At 36.4% G+C, this 27702-nt stretch overlaps 1 protein-coding gene across 10 annotated transcripts in view; it reads left to right on the top strand.

Moving 5' to 3' along the window:
* Positions 1-27702, top strand: part of Lis-1 (LisH and WD40 domain-containing Lis-1) — a 761024-nt gene that overhangs the window by 652428 nt on the left and 80894 nt on the right. Inside the window, exon 9 of one of the 10 annotated variants that reach the window (XM_067772993.1) lies at positions 6931-7080. The exons of the other annotated variants lie outside the window; for them this stretch is intronic. Coding sequence (XP_067629094.1) covers positions 6931-7007 — 77 coding nt within the window. The 3' untranslated portion in view covers positions 7008-7080. Of the gene's footprint in view, positions 1-6930; positions 7081-27702 lie in introns of those variants that run through there. 10 annotated transcript variants of the gene reach the window in all.

The raw sequence follows: 27702 nt of genomic DNA, 5'->3' as shown, positions 1-27702 counted from the left end.
GGAGAATTTCACGGATTTGAGGAATTGCCCGAAACTAATATTTCTAATCCTCCTAATTCCGATACAAATATGGCGACTCCTGAAGAAAAAAGAACGTTTATCGGCATATGTGCTGGTATTATGCGTGAAAATTATAGCGGTGAGCCCCTAGGTCTCGAATCTTTCATTACTAAAATTGAGTTAATCGAACAATTTGTCGACGAAAATTTAACTAGCATTTGTATTTCATATATTAAATCCAAACTCGATGGTAAAGCTCGAGAAGCGATACCAACCCAAGTACTTTCAGTTAACGATATAAAAATAGCACTACGTAACCGTATAAAACCCGACAACTCCAAAGTTGTGGCCGGAAAATTCGCAGCTTTGCAAGTTAATAATAATAATTACACCGATTTTGCAAAACGCGTTGAGGAATTGTCTGATGCTTTAGAGCGTTCGCTCATTATCGAAGGGATTACTCAGACCAAAGCCCGTGAAATGGCCATCGAGCAAACAGTTAACGTTTGCCGATTGAACGCAAAAACCAGTTTAGTAAAATCAATCCTTGCTTCAACCAATTTTTCTGATTCCAAGGACGTAGTAGCCAAACTGATTGTAGAGCAATCAAATGAAATAAAAGAACGTCAAGTTTTGGCATTTAGAGCGCGGAACAATAACAATTTTAGAAATTTTCAAAGTAATAACCGAGGTCGAAATTTCCAAAATCAAAATCGTAACTTTAACAATTATAGACAAAATAGACCATCCTTTAGTAACAGTAATTATGGCAACAACTTCAATCGCGGCAATCAAAGGCAAAATTTCCGTTCCAGCGGCGGAAATAGGAATCAGCCTAATAATAATAATAATAATAGCAACAATAGTCGTACTAGCAATAACAACGGTTCTAACACTTCCAATAATAGAGCTAGAAATGCAAACGTTCGGGCTTTAAACAGGGAAGCCCCTCAGGAGCGAACACTGAGGGAGGACGAGACAAATTACTAACTGATTCAGCTCACAATTTTTCTTCAAAAAACGTTTATTGTCTTAACTTAAATTATTCCGATTTTATACAAATAAATATTACTGGCTCTAACAAATTTTGTACATTTCTAGTCGATACACAAGCCGACATTTCGTTAATTAAAATTTCCTCTCTTAATACAAATTTGTCAATTAATAACAATGATACAATTAATATTACTGGAGTAACTACAGATACAGTTTCTACATTAGGAACTTTTACAACTAACTTACACTTTTCAAATTTTTATATCAAACATACGTTGCATGTGGTAGACAATGATTTCAACATTCCATCAGATGGAATACTTGGTAAGGATTTCCTAAAAACAAATAAATGCGATATCAGCTATGCAACAAATTGCATTTCCTTCTGGATAGGCAATGAAAAGATCGCACTTCCCATCCATCACGGAATGGAAAGCGATACATTTGTTATTCCACCTCGTTGCGAAGTTTATAGAATTTTCGCTTTAAAAAAAGACTCAGAACCACTTTTCGTGGATTCTCAAGAGATTTCCGACGGTGTTTTCACAGCGAAATGTATAGTTGATTCCAATAATCCGATCATTAAAGTAATAAACACCACAAATAGCGTAAAATACGTAAACAACCACAACATTCAAACCGAAAAACTTTCTAATTATCACGTTTATAAAATTAATAATCCAGTAAAGCAAGATAGTCGTATTAAAGAACTTAAAAGCATTTTAGAAAAACAAATACCTAATTATGCTGAAAACAAACTTATTAACTTATGTTTACAATATTCCGATATTTTTGCGCTAGACAATGATAAGATGACAATCAACAATTTTTATGAACAAAAACTAAGACTAAACGATACGACGCCAGTATACATTAAAAATTACCGCCTACCGTATTCTCAACGTGAAGAAATCAATAAACAAGTTAATAAATTATTGGAAAACGATCTGATCGAAAATAGTTGTTCGAATTATAATAGTCCCTTGATTTTGGTACCGAAAAAAGACCTAAATGGCCAAAATCGTATAGAATGTGCGTTGACTTTAGGGCTGTAAATAAAAAGTTAATTGCCGATAAATTTCCTTTGGCACGTGTAGACGATATTTTAGATAACCTTGGCCGTGCGAAATTCTTTTCTACATTAGATCTTTTTTCGGGTTTTCACCAAATCCCACTTCACAAAGATTCAAGAGACATAACATCTTTTAGTACTGACCGCGGAGCTTTTCGATGGAAGGTTTTACCATTTGGTCTAAACGTAGCTCCAAATTCATTTTCAAGAATGATGTCAATTGCATTTTCTGGTATTTCACCCAACCAAGCCTTTATGTATGTAGACGATATAATAGTAATTGGATGTAGCGAAGCACATCATCTCAATAATCTAAAAAAAGTTTTCGAAACCTGTAGGAAGTTCAACTTGCGACTTAACCCAAAAAAGTGTAATTTTCTTAGACCTGAAGTAACTTTCTTAGGGCATAAATGCTCAGCAAATGGTTTGCTACCAGACGATTCAAAAATTGAAGCAATTAAAAGGTATCCTAAGCCACGCGATAAAGATGCTGTCCGAAGATTCGTGGCATTTGCAAATTATTATAGGAGATTTATCCCAAATTTCGCTTCTTTAGCAGCTCCACTGAATCGTTTGAGTAGAAAGAAGGTTGAATTTAATTGGGATACGGCATGTGAGTTAGCTTTCGAAAAACTAAGAAAAAGTCTGATTTCTCCAAAACTTTTACAATATCCAGATTTCACCAAAGAATTTTTAATTACGGTTGATGCTTCAAAGTTAGGGTGTGGTGCGATACTGAGTCAAAATCATAATGGTAACGACTTGCCAATTTGTTTTGCTTCAAAATCCTTTAGCAAATCAGAACAAAATAAAGCAATAATAGAATTAGAACTTTTGGCAATATATTTTGCAATAAAGCAATTTCGTCCATATATTTATGGCACTCACTTCAAAGTTAAATCAGATCATCGTCCACTAGTTTATCTATTTAATATGAAAGATCCGTCGTCGAAACTTTCCAGAATACGTTTGGAACTGTCCGAATATAATTTTACCATAGAATATATTAAAGGAAAATCTAACGTAGGTGCAGACGCATTATCGCGAATTTCAATCCAAGAACTAAAAAATTCCAATAATCAAATTTTAGCGGTACAGACGAGGTCTATGACGAAACGTCACGAACAATTACAACAATCGGCTGAAGACGTAAACGAAGATAATGTCAAATTACAGGTATTCGACAAATTTTCATATAATTTTTCCAAGAAAATCCATAGGATAAAAAGCCAAATATGTCATGACAACGATAATGATAAAATCAATTTAAAAATATATGCGCATTTAAAACATAAAAAACTCGAGTTACTTAATATTGTGTGTACTAACAAAATAATGCAATTAGATGAATTACTTTTGAAGCTTGAAAAAGAAGCTGGTAAACACAACGTTAAGAAAGTAGAATGGCAAAAAGATGATCAAATATTTAAATATTTTTCTATTTCAAATTTTAAAAATACAGGAAATTCAATTTTAAAAAATTTAAAAATACTATTAATAGAACCTGTCGAAACAGTTACAGACAACGACAAGAAACTTAAATTAATGGAAATTTACCACAATGACCCGATATCAGGAGGTCACTGCGGAAATAAAAAGCTTTACGCAAAAATACGTACGAAATATTATTGGAAAGGTATGACCCGTGACATTGTCAAATACGTCAAAAATTGCAAAAAATGCCTTTTGAATAAAGTCAAGCCAAAAACCAAAGAAAATTTAGTGCTTACACCAACACCCTGCAAACCTTTCGATGTCGTAGTTGTAGATACAATAGGACCTTTGCCTGAGTCGAATAATGGGAATAGGTTCGCGGTTACCATTATGTGCGACTTTAGCAAATACCTTGTTACCATATCAGTCCCTGATAAGACAGCAAAAACAATTGCAACAGCCATTTTTGAAAGCTTCATCCTCATTTATGGCATAATGAAATCAATTAAAACCGATTTAGGAACCGAATATAAAAACGAAATTTTCTCTGAATTAACCAAACTCCTAAAAATCGAACATAATTTTTCTACAGCTTACCATCATGAAACCCTAGGTACAATTGAAAGAAATCATCGGGTATTTAATGAATATTTACGAGCTTTTCTAAATGATAACTTCCCCGAATGGGACGTTTATTTGAAATATTTTACATTTTTGCATAATACAACTCCTAATACAGTTTTTGATAATGGACTTACTCCATACGAATTAGTATTCGGTAGAAATGTTACCTTACCAAATGAAGTTCAAAAGGAACAAATCGATCCAATTTACAATGTTGAAAGTTATGCAAAAGAAGTAAAATATAGACTACAAAAAACGCACAAATTAGCAAAAGATTTAATTAATAAACATAAAATTAAAAATAAGGATCTTTATGATAAGAGGGCGCGTCCGTTAGCTATTAATATAAACGATAAGGTAGTAATACAAAAAGAACCTAGAAATAAGCATGAAAGCATTTACCAAGGACCATATATAGTCACAAAAATTGATGGAGTTAATGTTACGGTTTTTGATGAAGTAAATAAAAAGGGAAAAACCGTTCACAAAAACCGAATCAATAAGGTAAATTAAAAAAATTTTTTTTTTCTCTCATACAAATTTATAAACCAACTTGTAACTAATTTTAAATTTTCATTACTTTGTTATTAAAGCATGAAATATCAAATTAAAATTTATATTAATATTAATATACAAAAACAATTAATTTTTTCAATTTGCATGTAAATAAAATCAAAAATTAATATGCACGCACTATTTGTAATAAATATATAATACAATAATTTAGTGCAATAGAAATTAGAAAACAAATTACATGTAAGTAATTAAATTAATATTAACTAAATTTCATATGTGAAAGGAAAAAATTGTTCTGATTGAACGAATGAGAAAAAAGGGGAGGAACACCCTAATATCATACATTCATTCAACCAAAACAATTTGAAAGTCAGAGAACAAGAAGAATATGACAAATCTGATCAACTTGTCCGATTCTTCTTTTTCTAAGGAAGGGTGGTATAACCGCACTGCGTTACACGCTTTACGTAACAAAATGCACCCCTGCGTGCAGGTGGCATCGCCGTCAGCTGTTGCTGAACAGCAATGCCAATTGCACTCAGCAGTGACAATTGCCTTCAGCTATAGGAAAAATGGCAACGCAGCGTGGATATACATAGAGACGAGAACAGTTAAGTAATAACCGGTAAATGAGACACGACAATTAAAGTGAAAAATAAGTGACTAGAAAAATTGAATTAAAGTTAAAACTAGACACTAAGTAGAAACTAAAACGTGTACAAAACAAACTATTGCAAATAAAAATCAATTAAATTTAAAACATTAAAATAAACATTTATTGAACTAAAAGGGAACTGAAGAAAAAAGTAAGTGTGTATCGTGGTGAGTGTGCGTGTAGGGTGCACAGCATAAATTTTTGGATGTCCAAAATGGGCATCTTAAAAAATAGAGTCAAGCACGGACAACGGGACGTTCCTTAAATAATTTAAATCCGCGAAATTCGGATTTCAATAGTATGTATAATGTTTTGTAAAAACAAAAAATATGAAATTAAAAAAAAAATCACAAACACTTTTCACTTATATATACGTGTAAATATACGTGTGGAAATAAACGTGTATTTGTAAATTACTGGTATATATAGGTATGTATATATTAGAAAATAATACTACTTCGAGGTTTGTAGGGATATTTTTTGAAAAGTTCCTATAGGGACGAAAATATCTCAAACTTGGTTTTGTACGCCAGAATAAGTACAAATGTACGTGCGCAATATACAAACGTATGTATATATGTTTGTTTGTGCGAACGTGTGCACGTGAATCAGATGAGCTTCTCTGTTTATGTTTACAAACAGAAGAGTTTGTTTTGATTCGCTTCTTCGTCGCTTTAATGTCGGGTTTCTTTTGTGAAGCTGAGTGCGTTTGATAGCACTGTTGAGAGTGTGCAGCAAAGAAAGATGAAAAAATTGCAAATATGAGAGAAGTTGAGAAATTTGATCAGCAGTACACAACTCTCGTTGCTAATGTAGCTCTATGTGCTGGGAGAATGTCGCTGGAAGAGCGACTTGAACGTGTGAGTAAACACGTATGATGTTCTCTGAGTGGAGAAGTATGAATGCTGGAAAAGCAACTTGAAATTATTTGTACATGTATGTCAGTATGTACGTGTGAATATTATGATTTTTAGATATGCTGACAAGCAAGAAAAAATGACTTGGAAGAAGTTGAACTGTATCGACAAGTTCAACGCTCTGTGCGAACAACGGGGTAAACTCAGCTGTAGAAGAAATTTTTGCTAATGTTGTTCTTACACAGTGGGTTTGAGTAGGCAAGTAAACTGCAATTTTTTTGTTGGTTAAATACCACTAGAAATATGTATACATATACATATATATGATTGGCGGATTTTGCCTATTGGTATAGCGGAATATTTTCCACCAATTTTTGGTTGCAAAAAGGTTGCACCAACCAACGGTAAGAAAATTTCCGCAATATTCATGTATACATATATGTGGATATATATATATGATTTTGCAGTTAACAAAAATAATATAACTTTTGTGGAAAAAATTTGTATTATTTTCTATGTTTTTTATGAAAAATAAAAAAAAAATACCTACTCACCGATTCCTGTATTCTGTTCCTTATGGGGTTGTTGTATGGCTTGTTGATTGTTCCTTAGCTGGCTGTTGATGCTGCTGCTTGTAAAGCTGGTTTTTATTTTTGATTTTTTCAAAACAGGCACTTATGATAAGTGCGCCGACAATTTTCAAAAATGTTGTTCTCTTTTTTTTCGCAATTTTTTATAAATATATGTGTTTGTAGTTTGTTTGTGTTTTGTTACAGGACTGGAGCTCTTTACAAAATCGGAGTTGTGGACTCGAAAGCACAAAACTGATGGTGAAAATTCAATGTTCGTGTAAATTTACAAGAAAAAATTATTTTCTTTTCATGTATAGCTATGTGTATATTTTGAGCACACACTGTCACTTTTATTTTATAGTTGCATATATGTTATTTTGTATGTCTAGATAAATATATTTTAAGCACACACTACTTTGTTTTTTGCGTAGGTCTTATTTTTATTTTTTTTTTGTCGAACGAGAAAATTCGATTATGTATAATTTAATTATTTTATTTTGTTTTTAAATATTAGGGGTTGGGCCAAAGATGGCTGCGAAGGACCATGAACAACTGTGTGGTCTTTCTTCGCTACACTTAACAATTCCAATTAAAAAGGTCAATAGTTTTTCTTTAAAAACGTTATAAATGCACTTTATTTATAATTTAATAACTAAGTAGTTAACTCCTTAAAAACTTGACTTTAAAAATTCAAATTCAAAATATTAATATGTTTGCGTATTTTAAATAAATACCCAAAAGGATCGCGTCTGCGGTTGCCGGTTTATAGTGCTAGACTGGCGAATGGAATATTGTTCATGTTGTTGTTGTTGTTGTTGTTGTTGTAGCAATGCTCGCCCCACCTAATAGCCGCGACCGATCACAAATTGTCATCAATATCCTCTAACGGGAGTCCAAGTAAACTTGCCGTTTCAACAGGGGTGGACCATAAGGAAAGGGGTGTTAGAGGCGTTGGTTCCACATTACAATTAAAGAGATGGTTGGTGTCATGTGCGGGCACATTGCAAGCGGGGCATACATTTTGTATGTCGGGGTTGATTCTGGATAGGTGAGAGTTTAACCTGTTACAGTATCCAGAACGAAGTTGAGCAAGAGTGACACGCGTTTCCCTGGGGAGTATGCGTTCCTCTTCCGCGAGTTCTGGATATTTTTCTTCAAGTACTGGATTCACCGGGCAATTCCCAACATAAAGGTCCGACGCCTGTCTATGGAGTTCACCAAGGACCTACTTGTGTTTTTTCGCTTCATACGGCTGGGTTCTCAGGTGCCGTATTTCCTCAAAATGCTTACGGAGATGACTCCTTAGGCCCCTAGGCGGTGCTGGTTCGTCAATCAGATGTCTGTTGGGATGCCCAGGTTTCTGGGTATTCAACAGAAACTGTTTGGTCAGCATCTCATTTCTCTCCCTGATGGGGAGTATTCTCGCCTCATTATGCAGATGGTGTTCTGGGGACATAAGAAGACAGCCCGTGGCGATTATGAGAGCAGTATTTTGGCAGGCCTGTAGTTTCTTCCAGTGGGTAGTTTTTAGGCTTGGCGACCATATGGGTGACGCGTAGCACGTAATCGGCTGGCTAATTGCTTTGTATGTGGTCATGAGCGTTTCTTTATCTTTTCCCCAGGTACTGTCAGCAAGGGATTTGAGGATTTTATTACGGCTCTGAATTCTCGGAACAATTGCGGTTGCGTGCGCACCAAAATGTAGATCCTGATCAAACGTCACACCCAAGATTTTGGGGTGTAGGACAGTCGGTAGCGTAGTGCCATCGACGTGGATGTTCAATATGGTCGACATTTGGGGTGTCCATGTTGTAAATAAGGTCGCGGAAGATTTAGTCGGTGATAATGCCAGGTTTCGCGAGGCGAAAAAACTAGAGAGATCAGGGAGATAGCCGTTTATTTTATTGCATAGCTCATCGATCTCTGGGCCTGGGCCTGTGGCCATTATTGTGCAGTCATCGGCGTAGGAAACGATTGTGACTCCTTCCGGTGGTGAAGGTAGCTTAGATATGTAGAAATTAAACAAAAGTGGGGATAGGACACCACCCTGTGGCACTCCTTGTTTAATTCTCCTTGGTTTTGATGTTTCGTTTCTGAATTGCACCTATGCCTGCCGACCACCCAGATAATTTGCTGTCCACCTTTTAAGACATGGGGGAAGGGTAGACCCTTCCAGGTCTTGCAGTAATGAGCCATGGTTGACCGTATCAAAGGCTTTTGATAGGTCTAGCGCTACGAGTACTGTTCTATGGTGGGGGTATTGATTCAAACCGCAATTTATCTGGGTGCTAATGACATTTAGCGCGGAGGTAGTGCTATAGAGTTTTCTGAAGCCATGCTGATGAGGGGCTAGCTGCAAATGTGCTTGGAAATAAGGGAGCAAAATGGCTTCAAGCGTCTTTGCCACTGGCGATAGGAGAGATATCGGACGATATGACTCACCTACGTTAGCTGGTTTCCCAGGCTTTAGTAGCGGGACCACCTTGGCGATTTTCCATTTATCGGGTATGGCAAAGGTGGAGAGAGACAGGTTGAAGACATGCGCTAAATATTTGAAACCCTCTTTCCCTAGGTTTTTAAGCATCGGCATGGCTATGCCGTCTGGGTCCACTGCTTTGGATGGTTTAGCGCGACCAATGGCGTCCTCAACCTCTCTAGCGGTGATGGTGATTGGTGACGCGCTGAATTTGTGTTTAAGTGCGTGTCTATTGGCTCTTCGTCTATCTTTGTCGACCGTAGGATGCATTATATATTGTCGGCAGAAAGCGCTCGCGCATTTTTCCGCATCCGACAGCACCTTATCGCCAAAGGCGATGGAAACTTTGTCTTTGTGCTTAGTCGGATTCGATAGGGACTTTACGGTGGACCAAAGTTTACCTACACCGGTAGAGAGGTTACAACCTCTTAGGTGCTCTTCCCATTACGCCCGCTTGTGTTCGTCCACAAGCAATCTGATGCGTTGGTTTATATCCCTTATTTGGGGGTCGCCTGGATCAAGCTGTCTTATAAGGTCGCGTTCCCTCGCTAAGCTCGCGGCCTCCGCCGGGAAGTGGGGCCGGATTTCGGGAATTCTCCCGGCGGGAATGAAATGTGCCGAGGCGGATTCAATGACCTTACGGAAGGCACGCTCCCCTTGGCGGGCATTAGTCGGGATAGTCAAAAGTGTTGGTTTAAACTATTTAATGTAGATAACATCGCTATTTAAATAACTTTTTTTTTTCGAAGTCCGCGTCAAAAATTTTCCAAGGCAAAAATTTTTGAGTTTCCAGGTATCCCTATAGTAATATCATGTCGAATCATGCATCCTTTTTTCTAACTTTTTCCATAAAATTAAATCTGTATTTTTATTTTTTGAGTCCGATGGAACGAGTTAAACTCGGACTTTTAAAAATAAAAGTGCGGAAATAAAAGTTAAATCCGGACTTTTATTTTTTAAGCGCACTCAGCTTCACAAAAGAAACCCGACATTAAAGCGACGAAGAAGCGAATCAAAACAAACTCTTCTGTTTGTAAACATAAACAGAGAAGCTCATCTGATTCACGTGCACACGTTCGCACAAACAAGTCCGGTTTGATAACAAAGAAACGGCTTACCCGAATTAAAATTTGGTACCCATCGATTCTCCTGGATTCCTAAAATTAAAAACCTTATGGACTTTTGAGAATTTATGTTAATAATACTAGCAATTTATCAGAAGCAAACTATGTCGAAAATCTCGTAGTATAAATAGTGAACCTGCAGTGGATTTTTGCAATAAATTTCGTTCCAATAGAACTATTAGAGTCAAAATTGGTAAACCGCATTCTGCTATGATGGCAAAGCCTTCTAAAAAATGGGCGTAATCGGTCAGTAGCCACGCCTATTTCTGTATATAGAAATTTCTGCACAGAACATGCGATATTTGAGTATCTAAAGAAGCCATGTTATTTAAATATTGCGTGACATTGCATGTAGTTGATCCACATAGTGTTTTTGGACAATGGGCGTGGCACCGCCTACTTTCCAAATAAGATTTTTTGGACTTTCAAGAGCGATAACTCGTACACTCTTTGAGCTATGTTTTTGCAAATTGGTAATCGAACTTCATGTTTGTATTTTTACATGCCGACAGAAAAATTTTAAAATCGAATTAAAGTCACACCCACTTGTATATAAAAATATCAAAACTGGCTACTTGAATTCATTGCTAAGTACGTGAATATAATAATAATAATAAACCCAACGGATTAATACCCTCCAAAGCCCGCCCAACCGACATGAGGGACGCATCCGCATAAAGCACGGATTTGTTTTTGTTTTTGTTGAATTGTTGATAGGCGGAGGTTTGTTATGCTATGTTCAAACAGAAAAATAAATTGAGGCAATATCAATTCAAATTGAGTGGTGTTCATACAACTCAATTTAGCTTACACAATAGTAATTTGATGGCCGGTTGGCTCATCTCTACAGCAACAACATACCTGTGTTCAGAATGTCAAAATGTGCGTGTTGGAATTAGGTGAATGGAATGGAATGAAAACATAAAACTTTAAAATTTTTGTGTGTTGTAAGATAATGTGTTCAATGTTTTGGTTTCATTTTGAGTTTGCCATCCTCTTTTGACAATTCCTACTCCAGTGAAATGAAAAAAATAATATCAGCTGATGAGATGAGCCAACCATATAGTTGAGCCATGCGCAGCTGACGTTTAAGTCTACTCAATAAACACACTTTACAAGGTTGTATTTACAGTTTGAAACAATTTATTACGCAATTTTTTTTAAATTGGCAATTTGTTATTACAATTTATTATATGATAAATTGCGTAATAAATTGCCCAAATGGTATAAATTGCCAATATGGCGTGTGTTTGTACCTAGTATTAAGCGTCGAGATCTAAAACTGCTCAGCTACAGAATAAAAATCATCAGCTGAGTATTATATACATAACAGTAGAAAATTATACATATAGTAAATTGCTTAATAAGTTAACGATTTAGCATATAAAGATTTTTATTTTTTTTATTTTTATTTTGTTACGAGTTAAGATAGGATAGGACAGTTTTCCTTATAGTAAAAAGTGAAATGAATTCGAGTGAGATTTAAAATCATAACACAAACACCGGAAAGGTTCATTTAATTCGAAATTAGTTCTACACTGCCTCAAAAGAAGAGGTTTCAAATGTCTTGACGCTCGTGATGGGACATTGAAGTTTACTTCGTTCAAAAGAAAGGGGCTAGAAATTAGTCCATTCAGTAGTTTAGCCATAAATAATACGCCTAGCATTTCTCTACGTCTAGCGAGAGTTGGGAGATTGATAAGCTTTAACCGACCAGTATAAGGTGGAAGATTATACGCAGAGTCCCAGTGAAAATTCCTTAAAGAAGAAAGTTAAAATTGCTTCTGTATTGACTCAAGCCTATCTGCATAAACTTGATATCGTGGATTCCAGACTACTGATCCATATTCTAGTATCGGTCTAACTAATGTGGTAAAAAGGGCTTTGGTTACATAAGGGTCACTAAATTCTTTAGACCATCTCTTCACGAATGATAGAACACCTCTAGCCTTATTGGCAGTAGTCATAATATGAAGGTTGAAACTAAGTTTAGCATCCATCGTGACTCCCAAGTCAACAAAATAATTTACTGATGCAAGACAAAAATTATCAATTACGTAAGAGGCTGCTGGCAAACGCTCCGGGAGAGGCACATGAACTTACATTTATTGATGTTCAGCGGCATTGAATTCGCGTTGCACCAAGGAACTAAGCAGTTTAAATCCGCTTGAAGCAATGGACGTTCTTCAATAGACGCATAAGACCTAAAAAGTTTTACATCATCAGCATACATTAAAATTTTGGAATATTTTATTATGGTACAGATATCATTAATAAATAGCAAGAACAGAATTGGACCGAGATGACTGCCCTGTGGGGCGCCAGAGGGAACATTGATGACCTCTGAAAAAGTATTTTTAAAAATTATTTGTTGCGTTCTACCGCAGAGATAAGAAGATATCAACTGAGTGAGACCTGGTTGGAAACCAAGTCGATCCAGCTTGTGGATAAGCAATGAATGGGAAACTTTGTCAAATGCTTTACTGAAATCAGTATAAATAACATCGGTGTGAAGATTTTCTCTAAATCCATTAGAAACATGCGTTGTGAATTCAAGTAGGTTGGTAATGGTAGATTTGCCTCTACAGAATCCATGTTGAGATTTTTTTGCAAGTTATTTTCTTTTTCATGGCACAGAGATAGGTATTGTAATACTTTTTATTTAATTCAAAATATTTATGGCGCAATATAGAGTACTTCAAGTAGTCGGAGTGTGACCTCGTTTTCTTGTACAGCTTGAAGGAACGCGATTTTTTGTTTTTTTAAAGATTTCAGTTCTTTGGTGTACCATATTTCGACTAGTTCAGTGAAAACACGTTTACGCTTAGGTACATGTCTTTCCAGAATAGCGTGAATGACGGCGTTGAAGTCAGAAACGTTTTTGTCAATATCTGCACCGTATTTGGGCCAAACTATTGTAGATAAAATTTGGTTGAGTTTATTAAAATTAGCTTTCGCGAATTCGAATCTAAAACTAGAGTCGTTTTCGGTGGTAGTGCAACTCCGAGAACTCTCTTCCAATTCGTAAACAATTTCCAGCGAAGGATGGTAAGGATCCTCAGGTACAGTAAGAGGTTCACACCTCCTAAGAATGGATTTTGATGTATCATCAACAAATACCAGATCAAGTACCCTCCCGTACATGTTTGGAACTATATTTATCTGTCTTAGGCAAAGTTCAGTTATTTCAGCTAAAAAGTCGATGCTGGAGAATTTTGAAGAAACCGGTACAATACCATGGTCTGATGTGGTCCATGATACGTGCGGAAGATTGAAATCACCCAAGACAATTATCGAGTCAATAGGCTTCAACATTGAACTGATATCATTCAGTAACGAAATATGGTTCATATACACCGAGGGATCTGAAGATGGTGGGATATAGCAAATGGCTATATAGGTAAAACCTATTCCTAGCGTGGTTCTAATGCACTTAAATTCCGTAGCTTCAATAACAGGTAAATTTACCTCAGCGGAAGGTATAGAAGAATGTACCGCGAGCAAAACTCTACCTCCAACTCTGCTCAAGCGGTCATTTCTATATATTTGGTAATCATTGCAAAGAATCTCCGAATTAAAAATATGAGGCTTTAACCAAGTTTCAGTAAAAGCGATGATATTGTAATTACAGTTAAATGATCTCAAGTATAGTTCAGTTAGTTTTGTGTTTAGGCCTCTTACATTTTGATAAAATATATTAAGGACAGGTTTAATATTTAGTTTTTTGCAGCATTATTGGTTTGAGGAACGGTAGCAAGATTACGAATATTAACGTTGCGTCTATGCTCGAATTCACGCACAAAGGCTCCGGGTGGCCAAAATGAATTATTCAAGATTGTTTCAAAATGTTGAGCTGATACGTCAATCCTAAATGACGAAATGTCTCTAGGATAATTAAAATTAAATTTACGAATAGACACATTTTCAGATTTAAGTTTACTTATGATGTACGACTTCAGGTCCTCTTCTGTAGTGTCTCTCTCGAATCTGGAGACGAAAGTCGACTTTTTAATCGGGACAGTAATCAATCTACCAGCCGGCGGTTCAAATTCCGCAGAGGGGTTTTGGGGAACCTGGTTCATTTTTGTGGAGGGTACAGTAGATACAGCTGAATGAGTATTCGATGTCGATGGTCGAACTGCTAAGGGACTCGGAGAGGACAGATTTATCAATTCAATAGTTGGGAATGGAAGATCTTGAGGTGAAGGAACTTTGTGATCAGCATCCATAGTCGGTGCTGGAAGGGAAACATCGATAGACCTACGATTATTATCCGGAATGTTCACATTTGAATGTTTGAAAGACTTAAATAAGCTTTCATAATGCTTAAACTTCTCGGATAAAGCGGAAATCTCTCTGCCTATTTCAGAAAATCCATCTCGGGCCTGTTTGAAGACCTTGAAAAGGTCAATTTGGGTAGGCCTACATTTCAAACAAGCCCAACGTACTCCCTTATCGTTATCGCTAAGTGCGTCAACCACTCGTGCTGATAAACCGGCGCAGCATTCCACGAAGGGATGTGATTCACTGTTTACTAAGCAGTTAGGATATAAACACGACATTCTTAATAACTTTAAAGAGGATGAGGAAATAAATATATATAATAAATGCTACGGAAAACCGAGAATTAATAAAATAGGAAAAGTATGAATATTAATTGAACGATAGCACAACGGGTTATAAGAAAAAATACAACTGTTTGAAAGTAGCTGTTAGAAAGAGATATGCTGTATGAGCAGTTTGAGATGCACTGTAATAACACTGAACAAACCGCGCAAACAGCTGTGACACTGAGAAAAGAATGTGCACGCAAAAAATCAAAAATAAAAAGAAAATTACACTATTAAAAACTGAAGCCTATCAACAGCAACAACACAACGCAAAAATACTCGGCAATTCAACTGCAAACAAATATGTATATATGTGTGTATATGCAAAATTGATGCAAATTTTAATTTCCAATATTAAAACTTTAAGTAAAAGCAATTTAATTTAAATTTAATGTCGGAGTTATTTCGGGACTTTTTCGGGATCATTTGGGGATCCTTCCGGTATCATTCCTGTATGACTTTCGGGATCCCGTCAAGGTTATTTCGGACTTTTTCGGGATCATTTGGGGATCCTTCCGGGATCATTTATGGATGGTTTCCAATATCGCGTCGGGGTTACTTCGGAACCATTTGGGGACTCTTCCGGTATAATTTCTGGATGGTTTTCGGGATCTCGTTAGGGCAATTTCGGGACTTTCGGGACCCTTCCGGCATCATTTCTGCATGATTTTCGAGATCCGTCCGGAATCCCGTCAGGGTCATTTCGGGACTTGTTCCCGATCATTTTTGGACAATTTTCGGGATCCATCTGGGATCCCATTGGGGTTATTTCGGGACATTTTCGGTATCCTTCCGGCATCATTTCTGGATAGTTTTCGGGATCCGTCCGGGATCCCGTTAGGGCTATTTCGGGACTTTTTCGGAAGTATTCCCGGATCATTTATGGATGGTTTTCGGGATCCCGTCGGGCTTATTTCGGGATCATTTGGGGACTCTTCCGGTATAATTTCTGAATGATTTTCGGAAACCCGTCAGGGTCATTTCGGGACTTCGGTATCATTTTGGGACCCTTCCGGGTTCATTTAAGGACTCTTCGAAACCTGTAGTTCAGCACAAATGATTTTTTAAATTATGAGCTTCTAAGGCCATGGATTTGCTGCAAATTATTCGTAATTAAAATTCGGTATGTTTTATCTTTAATGTCTAACACAGCTTTTTCGTTCTATTTTTGATTATTTTAAATGAATTCTGTAATGGACTGCTATAACTATAATTACACTTTTTGTAATATTTTAACCAATTAAATACCCAAAAAAGCAACACTATTTTCATTTAAAAAATTCTCTTTGGTTTTAGCTAATTATATTTTCACTCCTTTGTGCCATGAATAGTAATTCCTTCACCCCTGTCATATCAATTAATTTAACTTAAAAACAAAATGTATTTTTTTAATTCGAAAAAACTGTATTGTACTATTCACGTAAGCGTGCCTTTCAGGTTATCAGCTCATTTATTTATGTTTTTTACTCTATTACAAAAATCAAATACATTGACAAGAATAATTTTTAAACAGATTACTTGATAAGCAAGCAGGCGAACACGAATAGCCCATGTATTTTAATTTCTTCTTGCGGACGGGGCCAGGGGTAAAGGCTAGTATATACATACATAAATGCAACTATGTACATTAGAGCGGGTCATATTTTTTTTTTTTTATCAGGAGTATAGCAAAAACGTAATCTACAGGTGATTCTAAGAAAAATTGCTGAAGACACCATAGCTCTAAGTCAGATTTCGAGTCCTCCACTTTTGCAAAATAGATATCTTGCCGTATGAATGTAGGGTTTGGCCAAAAAATCTTCATAGCTTCTGACAGAATTATAGGAAAAATATTATATTGGGCTTAATTTAAAAGTATTTTACGTACATTTCAGAATATGTGTTAATCAGCCCTATTCTGTATTTCGACTTGGATTGGAATTTTTTCGATTTGGCAATTTTGGTATTCTGTGTTCCAATCTCTTTCGATCCAACTTCGAATCGTTCGATTTTTTGTATTCTGCATTTCGATCGTAGTTCCGTTTTTCTAAGTTGCAAATTAGTTGGCGGAAAAATATTTTAAGATCGCGGGTTCGAATCGAGCTCAAGGCCTAACAATAATTTTTTATCATTATTATTGTTATGATAAATTTTTTCTTAATTGAAAAAATTTTTAAATTAGAATAGAAGAAAGAAAAAATTTTAGACAACTGCCAAAGCTCGTTGTATAGATCCATTTCGGGAACTGCTAAATTCCTTCATCGGCAACGTTTAGGCGCCGCTGCTATAACCATTCAGCCACCACAGCGGTTTTTTGTTTGTCTTCATTAATCCTACTTCTATTCTGGTTCGTGCCAATTGATATTCACACCACTGCGACATCTGTTGCAGAATAGCTGTGAAAATTGGACTTGTTTGTTGGCAATGCTGCCAAAGTGTCATATTTTATTGACACTTGTTTTTCCCCGTGCTCTGGGATGTATTAACAATTTTTGTTGTTATATCGGCCTACTGATTTTAAGATCGCGGGTTCGAATCGAGCTCAAGGCCTAACAATAATTTTTTATCATTATTATTGTTATGATAAATTTTTTCTTAATTGAAAAAAATTTTAAATTAGAATAGAAGAAAGAAAAAATTTTAGACAACTGCCAAAGCTCGTTGTATAGATCCATTTCGGGAACTGCTAAATTCCTTCATCGGCAACGTTTAGGCGCCGCTGCTATAACCATTCAGCCACCACAGCGGTTTTTTGTTTGTCTTCATTAATCCTACTTCTATTCTGGTTCGTGCCAATTGATATTCACACCACTGCGACATCTGTTGCAGAATAGCTGTGAAAATTGGACTTGTTTGTTGGCAATGCTGCCAAAGTGTCATATTTTATTGACACTTGTTTTTCCCCGTGCTCTGGGATGTATTAACAATTTTTGTTGTTATATCGGCCTACTGATTTTAAGATCGCGGGTTCGAATCGAGCTCAAGGCCTAACAATAATTTTTTATCATTATTATTGTTATGATAAATTTTTTCTTAATTGAAAAAATTTTTAAATTAGAATAGAAGAAAGAAAAAATTTTAGACAACTGCCAAAGCTCGTTGTATAGATCCATTTCGGGAACTGCTAAATTCCTTCATCGGCAACGTTTAGGCGCCGCTGCTATAACCATTCAGCCACCACAGCGGTTTTTTGTTTGTCTTCATTAATCCTACTTCTATTCTGGTTCGTGCCAATTGATATTCACACCACTGCGACATCTGTTGCAGAATAGCTGTGAAAATTGGACTTGTTTGTTGGCAATGCTGCCAAAGTGTCATATTTTATTGACACTTGTTTTTCCCCGTGCTCTGGGATGTATTAACAATTTTTGTTGTTATATCGGCCTACTGATTTTAAGATCGCGGGTTCGAATCGAGCTCAAGGCCTAACAATAATTTTTTATCATTATTATTGTTATGATAAATTTTTTCTTAATTGAAAAAATTTTTAAATTAGAATAGAAGAAAGAAAAAATTTTAGACAACTGCCAAAGCTCGTTGTATAGATCCATTTCGGGAACTGCTAAATTCCTTCATCGGCAACGTTTAGGCGCCGCTGCTATAACCATTCAGCCACCACAGCGGTTTTTTGTTTGTCTTCATTAATCCTACTTCTATTCTGGTTCGTGCCAATTGATATTCACACCACTGCGACATCTGTTGCAGAATAGCTGTGAAAATTGGACTTGTTTGTTGGCAATGCTGCCAAAGTGTCATATTTTATTGACACTTGTTTTTCCCCGTGCTCTGGGATGTATTAACAATTTTTGTTGTTATATCGGCCTACTGATTTTAAGATCGCGGGTTCGAATCGAGCTCAAGGCCTAACAATAATTTTTTATCATTATTATTGTTATGATAAATTTTTTCTTAATTGAAAAAATTTTTAAATTAGAATAGAAGAAAGAAAAAATTTTAGACAACTGCCAAAGCTCGTTGTATAGATCCATTTCGGGAACTGCTAAATTCCTTCATCGGCAACGTTTAGGCGCCGCTGCTATAACCATTCAGCCACCACAGCGGTTTTTTGTTTGTCTTCATTAATCCTACTTCTATTCTGGTTCGTGCCAATTGATATTCACACCACTGCGACATCTGTTGCAGAATAGCTGTGAAAATTGGACTTGTTTGTTGGCAATGCTGCCAAAGTGTCATATTTTATTGACACTTGTTTTTCCCCGTGCTCTGGGATGTATTAACAATTTTTGTTGTTATATCGGCCTACTGATTTTAAGATCGCGGGTTCGAATCGAGCTCAAGGCCTAACAATAATTTTTTATCATTATTATTGTTATGATAAATTTTTTCTTAATTGAAAAAATTTTTAAATTAGAATAGAAGAAAGAAAAAATTTTAGACAACTGCCAAAGCTCGTTGTATAGATCCATTTCGGGAACTGCTAAATTCCTTCATCGGCAACGTTTAGGCGCCGCTGCTATAACCATTCAGCCACCACAGCGGTTTTTTGTTTGTCTTCATTAATCCTACTTCTATTCTGGTTCGTGCCAATTGATATTCACACCACTGCGACATCTGTTGCAGAATAGCTGTGAAAATTGGACTTGTTTGTTGGCAATGCTGCCAAAGTGTCATATTTTATTGACACTTGTTTTTCCCCGTGCTCTGGGATGTATTAACAATTTTTGTTGTTATATCGGCCTACTGATTTTAAGATCGCGGGTTCGAATCGAGCTCAAGGCCTAACAATAATTTTTTATCATTATTATTGTTATGATAAATTTTTTCTTAATTGAAAAAATTTTTAAATTAGAATAGAAGAAAGAAAAAATTTTAGACAACTGCCAAAGCTCGTTGTATAGATCCATTTCGGGAACTGGATCTATACAACGAGCTTTGGCAGTTGTCTAAAATTTTTTCTTTCTTCTATTCTAATTTAAAAATTTTTTCAATTAAGAAAAAATTTATCATAACAATAATAATGATAAAAAATTATTGTTAGGCCTTGAGCTCGATTCGAACCCGCGATCTTAAAATCAGTAGGCCGATATAACAACAAAAATTGTTAATACATCCCAGAGCACGGGGAAAAACAAGTGTCAATAAAATATGACACTTTGGCAGCATTGCCAACAAACAAGTCCAATTTTCACAGCTATTCTGCAACAGATGTCGCAGTGGTGTGAATATCAATTGGCACGAACCAGAATAGAAGTAGGATTAATGAAGACAAACAAAAAACCGCTGTGGTGGCTGAATGGTTATAGCAGCGGCGCCTAAACGTTGCCGATGAAGGAATTTAGCAGTTCCCGAAATGGATCTATACAACGAGCTTTGGCAGTTGTCTAAAATTTTTTCTTTCTTCTATTCTAATTTAAAAATTTTTTCAATTAAGAAAAAATTTATCATAACAATAATAATGATAAAAAATTATTGTTAGGCCTTGAGCTCGATTCGAACCCGCGATCTTAAAATCAGTAGGCCGATATAACAACAAAAATTGTTAATACATCCCAGAGCACGGGGAAAAACAAGTGTCAATAAAATATGACACTTTGGCAGCATTGCCAACAAACAAGTCCAATTTTCACAGCTATTCTGCAACAGATGTCGCAGTGGTGTGAATATCAATTGGCACGAACCAGAATAGAAGTAGGATTAATGAAGACAAACAAAAAACCGCTGTGGTGGCTGAATGGTTATAGCAGCGGCGCCTAAACGTTGCCGATGAAGGAATTTAGCAGTTCCCGAAATGGATCTATACAACGAGCTTTGGCAGTTGTCTAAAATTTTTTCTTTCTTCTATTCTAATTTAAAAATTTTTTCAATTAAGAAAAAATTTATCATAACAATAATAATGATAAAAAATTATTGTTAGGCCTTGAGCTCGATTCGAACCCGCGATCTTAAAATCAGTAGGCCGATATAACAACAAAAATTGTTAATACATCCCAGAGCACGGGGAAAAACAAGTGTCAATAAAATATGACACTTTGGCAGCATTGCCAACAAACAAGTCCAATTTTCACAGCTATTCTGCAACAGATGTCGCAGTGGTGTGAATATCAATTGGCACGAACCAGAATAGAAGTAGGATTAATGAAGACAAACAAAAAACCGCTGTGGTGGCTGAATGGTTATAGCAGCGGCGCCTAAACGTTGCCGATGAAGGAATTTAGCAGTTCCCGAAATGGATCTATACAACGAGCTTTGGCAGTTGTCTAAAATTTTTTCTTTCTTCTATTCTAATTTAAAAATTTTTTCAATTAAGAAAAAATTTATCATAACAATAATAATGATAAAAAATTATTGTTAGGCCTTGAGCTCGATTCGAACCCGCGATCTTAAAATCAGTAGGCCGATATAACAACAAAAATTGTTAATACATCCCAGAGCACGGGGAAAAACAAGTGTCAATAAAATATGACACTTTGGCAGCATTGCCAACAAACAAGTCCAATTTTCACAGCTATTCTGCAACAGATGTCGCAGTGGTGTGAATATCAATTGGCACGAACCAGAATAGAAGTAGGATTAATGAAGACAAACAAAAAACCGCTGTGGTGGCTGAATGGTTATAGCAGCGGCGCCTAAACGTTGCCGATGAAGGAATTTAGCAGTTCCCGAAATGGATCTATACAACGAGCTTTGGCAGTTGTCTAAAATTTTTTCTTTCTTCTATTCTAATTTAAAAATTTTTTCAATTAAGAAAAAATTTATCATAACAATAATAATGATAAAAAATTATTGTTAGGCCTTGAGCTCGATTCGAACCCGCGATCTTAAAATCAGTAGGCCGATATAACAACAAAAATTGTTAATACATCCCAGAGCACGGGGAAAAACAAGTGTCAATAAAATATGACACTTTGGCAGCATTGCCAACAAACAAGTCCAATTTTCACAGCTATTCTGCAACAGATGTCGCAGTGGTGTGAATATCAATTGGCACGAACCAGAATAGAAGTAGGATTAATGAAGACAAACAAAAAACCGCTGTGGTGGCTGAATGGTTATAGCAGCGGCGCCTAAACGTTGCCGATGAAGGAATTTAGCAGTTCCCGAAGTGGATCTATACAACGAGCTTTGGCAGTTGTCTAAAATTTTTTCTTTCTTCTATTCTAATTTAAAAATTTTTTCAATTAAGAAAAAATTTATCATAACAATAATAATGATAAAAAATTATTGTTAGGCCTTGAGCTCGATTCGAACCCGCGATCTTAAAATCAGTAGGCCGATATAACAACAAAAATTGTTAATACATCCCAGAGCACGGGGAAAAACAAGTGTCAATAAAATATGACACTTTGGCAGCATTGCCAACAAACAAGTCCAATTTTCACAGCTATTCTGCAACAGATGTCGCAGTGGTGTGAATATCAATTGGCACGAACCAGAATAGAAGTAGGATTAATGAAGACAAACAAAAAACCGCTGTGGTGGCTGAATGGTTATAGCAGCGGCGCCTAAACGTTGCCGATGAAGGAATTTAGCAGTTCCCGAAATGGATCTATACAACGAGCTTTGGCAGTTGTCTAAAATTTTTTCTTTCTTCTATTCTAATTTAAAAATTTTTTCAATTAAGAAAAAATTTATCATAACAATAATAATGATAAAAAATTATTGTTAGGCCTTGAGCTCGATTCGAACCCGCGATCTTAAAATCAGTAGGCCGATATAACAACAAAAATTGGAAAAATATTTTCTTTTTATTTTTTTATTAATTTATAACAAAATTTTAACAAAAATGTAAGTAAAACTTGTTAAGAAACGTAGAAGGCTTGATGATGATTGTTTTTTATATGTTTCCAGGTCAAAAACAACATGTCGATGTCGAAGTCCTTGGACGTATTTGCCCCGCAAAAGTATCTAACACATACCTGAAAGCATCCTTGTTAAGTCGAAAGTTTTTTTTTAACCTAAATAAGAAAATAAGTCATTAAACTTTACCACTTTTAAGTTCAATTTCTTGCATTTCGCCACTCATCTCAAATGGATTACACAAATCTCGCAATATTTGCCTTTCCATTCTCGACTGGCAATTTTCGTATGCGTTGCTTTCCATCTCAATAAATAATGCCGCGGCTATTGATTCCATTATAATAGGCAACTATAATTTGTGTCTGTTCGTTGGGTCCAGTTATATGCTAAAGCAAGCTGCCGGCGTAGAGGAAGGTGAAGCGAAAACGTAAACAATCCTTGCGGAAAGAATAAATAAACCTTTATAAAGTATTTTAGGCCAGTGCAATGAAATTAGCATCCTTAAAATTCAGAAAATATCAACTATATTCGTGCAGGAATCCGTTTTAACAAAACTTGGTGGCCACGGCAGGGAATTGGCCAAAAGAACGACAAGAACACACTTACAATTATGGAAGCACTTCACTCAAAAAAATATAACACTGCGGCAATATATTCTATTGCTTTTTTTTTGTACAAAATGGCGTGGATAATAAAATATCAACGTTTTTCAGTGTTTTTTACAAATTTTCTTTAATTTATTTTGTTCCAATGTTCACACATTCCGTACTAACAGCTGATTTCGAAAAACCATTTGCTCTTCCTCTTCTCTTTACGATTCCGTCGTAATGCAGAATACCAAACTTCGATTAAAGCGGGGCGTAGAACGGGAACGTAATCGAAATGCAGAATAGGGGTGAATATCTATAGTGTTTTTGAATTTTAATAGGGATATCAGGCTTAAATTATGAGAAATTAGCCTAAAATGAACTTTTAACTACTATATTATCATTTTTAACAAATTTCTTATGGAATTTTTTTCTTTACAGCTAAAATATTGATTTATCTGCTATATCGCAATGGGCAACTGATAACAGTTTATGCCTAAATGCGTCTAAGTCGTTTGTGTTGCCAATATGTAATAGTGTAGTCAGTCTCGAAAATATTCCAGAATTGTTTATTGGCAGTAGTGCTCTGCAGTTCACAAACAAAATTAGAAATTTAGGTTTCGTCATCAACTCTAGGTTGAGCTGTTCCGATCACATTAATAGTGTTGTAAGTAATGTATACTGCGTTCTGCGTAGACTGAGAATGTCTGCATCATTTACACCGTTAGAAACCAGGCGTAAATTAGCTATACAGCTTATCATTCCTCATATAACATACGCCGAACTTGTCTACAGCAAGCTTGACTCAACTTCCGCTCACAAAATCAATGTCCTATTTAATAATGTTACCCGTTATGTTTATGGTCTGAAAAAGTTTGATCATATTTCCCTTCGGAGGAATGAGATTCTGGGTTATAGTATACTTGATTCTTGCTGCCAGAAACTGCATGTACATATTTAAACTACTAATATGGAAATGCCCAAAGAGTCTGTATGAAAACGAAATCCCCAAGACTTCACAATCTGAATGTACCAAAATATAACTACTTGATATCTTCCAGACTGTTTTTCATAAATGCTGTCAGGCTTTGGAACAACATCCCCTAGTCTGTTAGATCTGTGCTGAATAGGAGTAACTACAAGGCAACGATCCTCAATCACTTTAAGTCGTGTTAGTGAGTGCGATTATAATTACTTCAATTCTGTCTGTCTTAGCTAAACTCTATATCCTTCTCTCTCTATCTCTTTTATTTATTCTTATTATACACTTTTTTATTTATTAATTAATGTATGTATTTTTCTTGTTAGATATAAGATCATTTAATTACAGTTCTAATCGATGTTAGCCATTTTATGGTAATTAATTTAAGCTGATTGATGTACTTTTAAAAGACCACTGTCTTATATGTACTGCCACTGTGTTATTAAATAAATTGTTATTAAATTGTTATTATATTAGTAATACCCACATAACTATTTACATACGTCCTATTCGATTTGCCTGGCAATAAGGGATGAAGAAGAATGGGAAAAACTTGAGAGAAGAGAAAAGATGGAGACTGGGAAAGGGATAGAGTGAGACGAAGATAGAGATATATGAAGCGAAAAGACGGAGGGAGGAGTGAGTAAAAGACGGAGTTGGATGAAATTTGGCACACATATAGCCAATAGTCTAGAAGGATCTACTAGCTATATTTTTTTGAAAAGGGGGAGGTCCCCGCCTCATAGGAACAGTTATAATTTAATTATTGTATTTTTTCTTTGTGACGGAATCACGCCAGAACGGCTACACGGGTATTGATGAAATTTGGGACAGAGACAATCGTCTTTATTTTTATTTCGAGCACGGAAAGGGGGGAGGAGGTTCGACAACCCCTTCGAATAATTACTTTTTAATAATTTTTGCACATTATAACTTCACGTATACTGACCTTCTCAATATTACAAACTCAATGGGTCAAATAAGTCGAGGGCTTACAAAGTGAGCAGTGACACCCTCCACCCCCCCTCCTCGCCCCTCTCGTGCAAAATCTATAAATTGTTATAACTCAATGTAAATTTTCTCTTAAATCAATAGTTTTTGGTATCTGGCTCCTACAGATCGAGATCTAAACAATTTTGGAAAAACGATCAGTGGTGCTCTCCTCCTCCCGCCATCCGCCCTCCTTCAATTGTTTTATTAGCATGCTTTTATTAGCATTACCCGTATGTTTGTTTGTTTGTAACTCTTCATTCGCTTCAACGTGCCTGCTGCCTTATTAACATGCTTTTATAATTAGCTTCAACTTATTTGTAATCCCGTCACGGTCATATCGAGATCCTTCCTGGATCTTTTTAGGATGGTCTTCGAGATCCCGGCGGGGTCATTTCGGGACTCTATCGGGATCACTTTGGGACTCCGGGATCCCGTCGGGGTCATTCGGGATGATTTTTGGACTATTTCGGGATCATTTTGGGACTCTTCCGGGATCATTTCTGTACAGTTTTCGGGATCCGTCCGGGATCACTTTGGGACTTTTCCGGAATAATTTCTGCATGGCTTTCGCAATCCGTCCGGGATCCCGTCGGGGTCAATTCGTGACTCTCGGGATCATTTTGGGACTCTTACGGGATCATTTCTGTATGGTTTTCGGGATCCGTCCGGGATCCCGTCGTGGTTATTTTTGGACTTTTTCGGGACTATTCCGGTATCATTTCTAGATGGTATTCTGGATTCCGTCAGGGTCATCTCGGGACTTTCGGGATCATTTGTTAACACTTCCAGTATCATTTCTGGATGGTTTTGCGGATTCCGTCGGGTCATATCAGGACTATTTCGGGACTATTTCGTTATCATTTTGCGACCCTTCCGGGATCATTTCTGGGAAGTTTTCGGGATCCGTCTGGGATCCTGTCGGGACAATTTCGGGACTTTTACAGGATCATTTCTGGATGGTTTTCGGGATCCGTTTGGGTTCCCGTCGGAGTTATTTTGTGACTATTCCGGGTTTATTTGGGGATCCTGCCGGGATAATTCCTGTATGATTTTCGGAATCTGTTCGGGATCCCGTCGTAGTTTTTTTAGGACTTTTTCCGGACTATCTCTGTATCATTTGCGGACCCTTCAGAGATCAATTCTGTACAGTTTTCGGGATCAGTCCGGAATCCCGTCAGGGTCATTTCGGGATTATTTCGGAATAATTTTGGGACCCTTCCGGCATCATTTCTGGATGGTTTTCGGGATCCGTCAAGGTCGCTTCGGGACTTTTTCGGGATAATTTTGATACCCTTACGGGATCATTTCTGGATGGTATTCGGGATCCGTCCGGGATCCCGTCGTGGTTATTTTGGGACTTTTTCGGGACTATTCCGGTATCATTTCTAGATGGTATTCGGGATTCCGTCAGGATCATCTCGGGACTTTTGGGATCATTTGTTAACACTTCCGGCATCATTTCTGGAGGGTTCTGTGGATTCCGTCGGATCATATCGAGACTTTTGCGGGACTATTTCGGTATCATTTTGGGACCCTTCCGGGATCATTTCTGGGAAGTTTCCGGGATCCGTCTGGGATCTTGTCAGGGTAATTTCAGGACTTTTTCTGGGCAATGTCATTTCTGGACTTTTACAGGATCATTTCGATACCGGCGGGGTAATTTGTGGCTTTCGATCATTTGGGGACCCTATAAGGTTAGCAGCTATTTTTTTACTATTACATAAATAAAATACTGTGACGACTATGAGTGACACTAAGTGATACTCACATCCCTAGTCTGATGCTAAGTAAATAAAGTCACAACAACAATAAAGCAAACAGTCACTTGTATCTACATAAACGAATCAATCATTATGTCTACACATATGTAGGTACACGCAGCTGAGAAGCAAAGCACAACCATATGCAGACATCTTATTTGAGATGCTCCTAAATGTAGGCAATTATAATTGTGGAAGTATCGCTCACACATACAAGTATGGGGTATGAGAGAAGCTATAAAATCGTGCAATTTTAGTTATAGCTGAGAAGTTTGAGAGCTCATGGACAATGCTAGTAGATTCTAGAAGATGCGAACGAGGAAACCAGAAAGTATAAAAGTCCGCAGATGTAGAGGCGCTGGAATTCAGTTTGATTTGAGTTGTCAAGCAGTTACGACTAAGACGATATCTAGCGGGCAATAGCAGTATTATTTTGAATAGTAGAGTTTAATTTAAGCTATCAGTTTGGTTATTAAGCTATTCTTTGCACAGTTTGAGTGTTATTGTGAAGTATTTTAATAAAGGCCATTTTCCATTATTCAATATTGGAGTTATTTATTCAACAGTTTAGCGATACGAACCTAGCAAAAGGGCAAATAAGAGGATTTGCAAGTAAATTCGTTACAATACATTAGACAGACATATTTGTTTAAACTGATAACTTGAATACAGGATAACGTGAATAGCCCATATGTTTTATTTTCTCC

The sequence above is a fragment of the Eurosta solidaginis genome, chromosome 3 (assembly GCF_040869045.1).
Source record: "Eurosta solidaginis isolate ZX-2024a chromosome 3, ASM4086904v1, whole genome shotgun sequence".
Classification (NCBI taxonomy): Eukaryota; Metazoa; Arthropoda; class Insecta; order Diptera; family Tephritidae; genus Eurosta; species Eurosta solidaginis.
The sequence above is the reverse complement of the archived record's forward strand: the minus strand, read 5'-3'. Positions and strand labels throughout refer to the sequence as shown.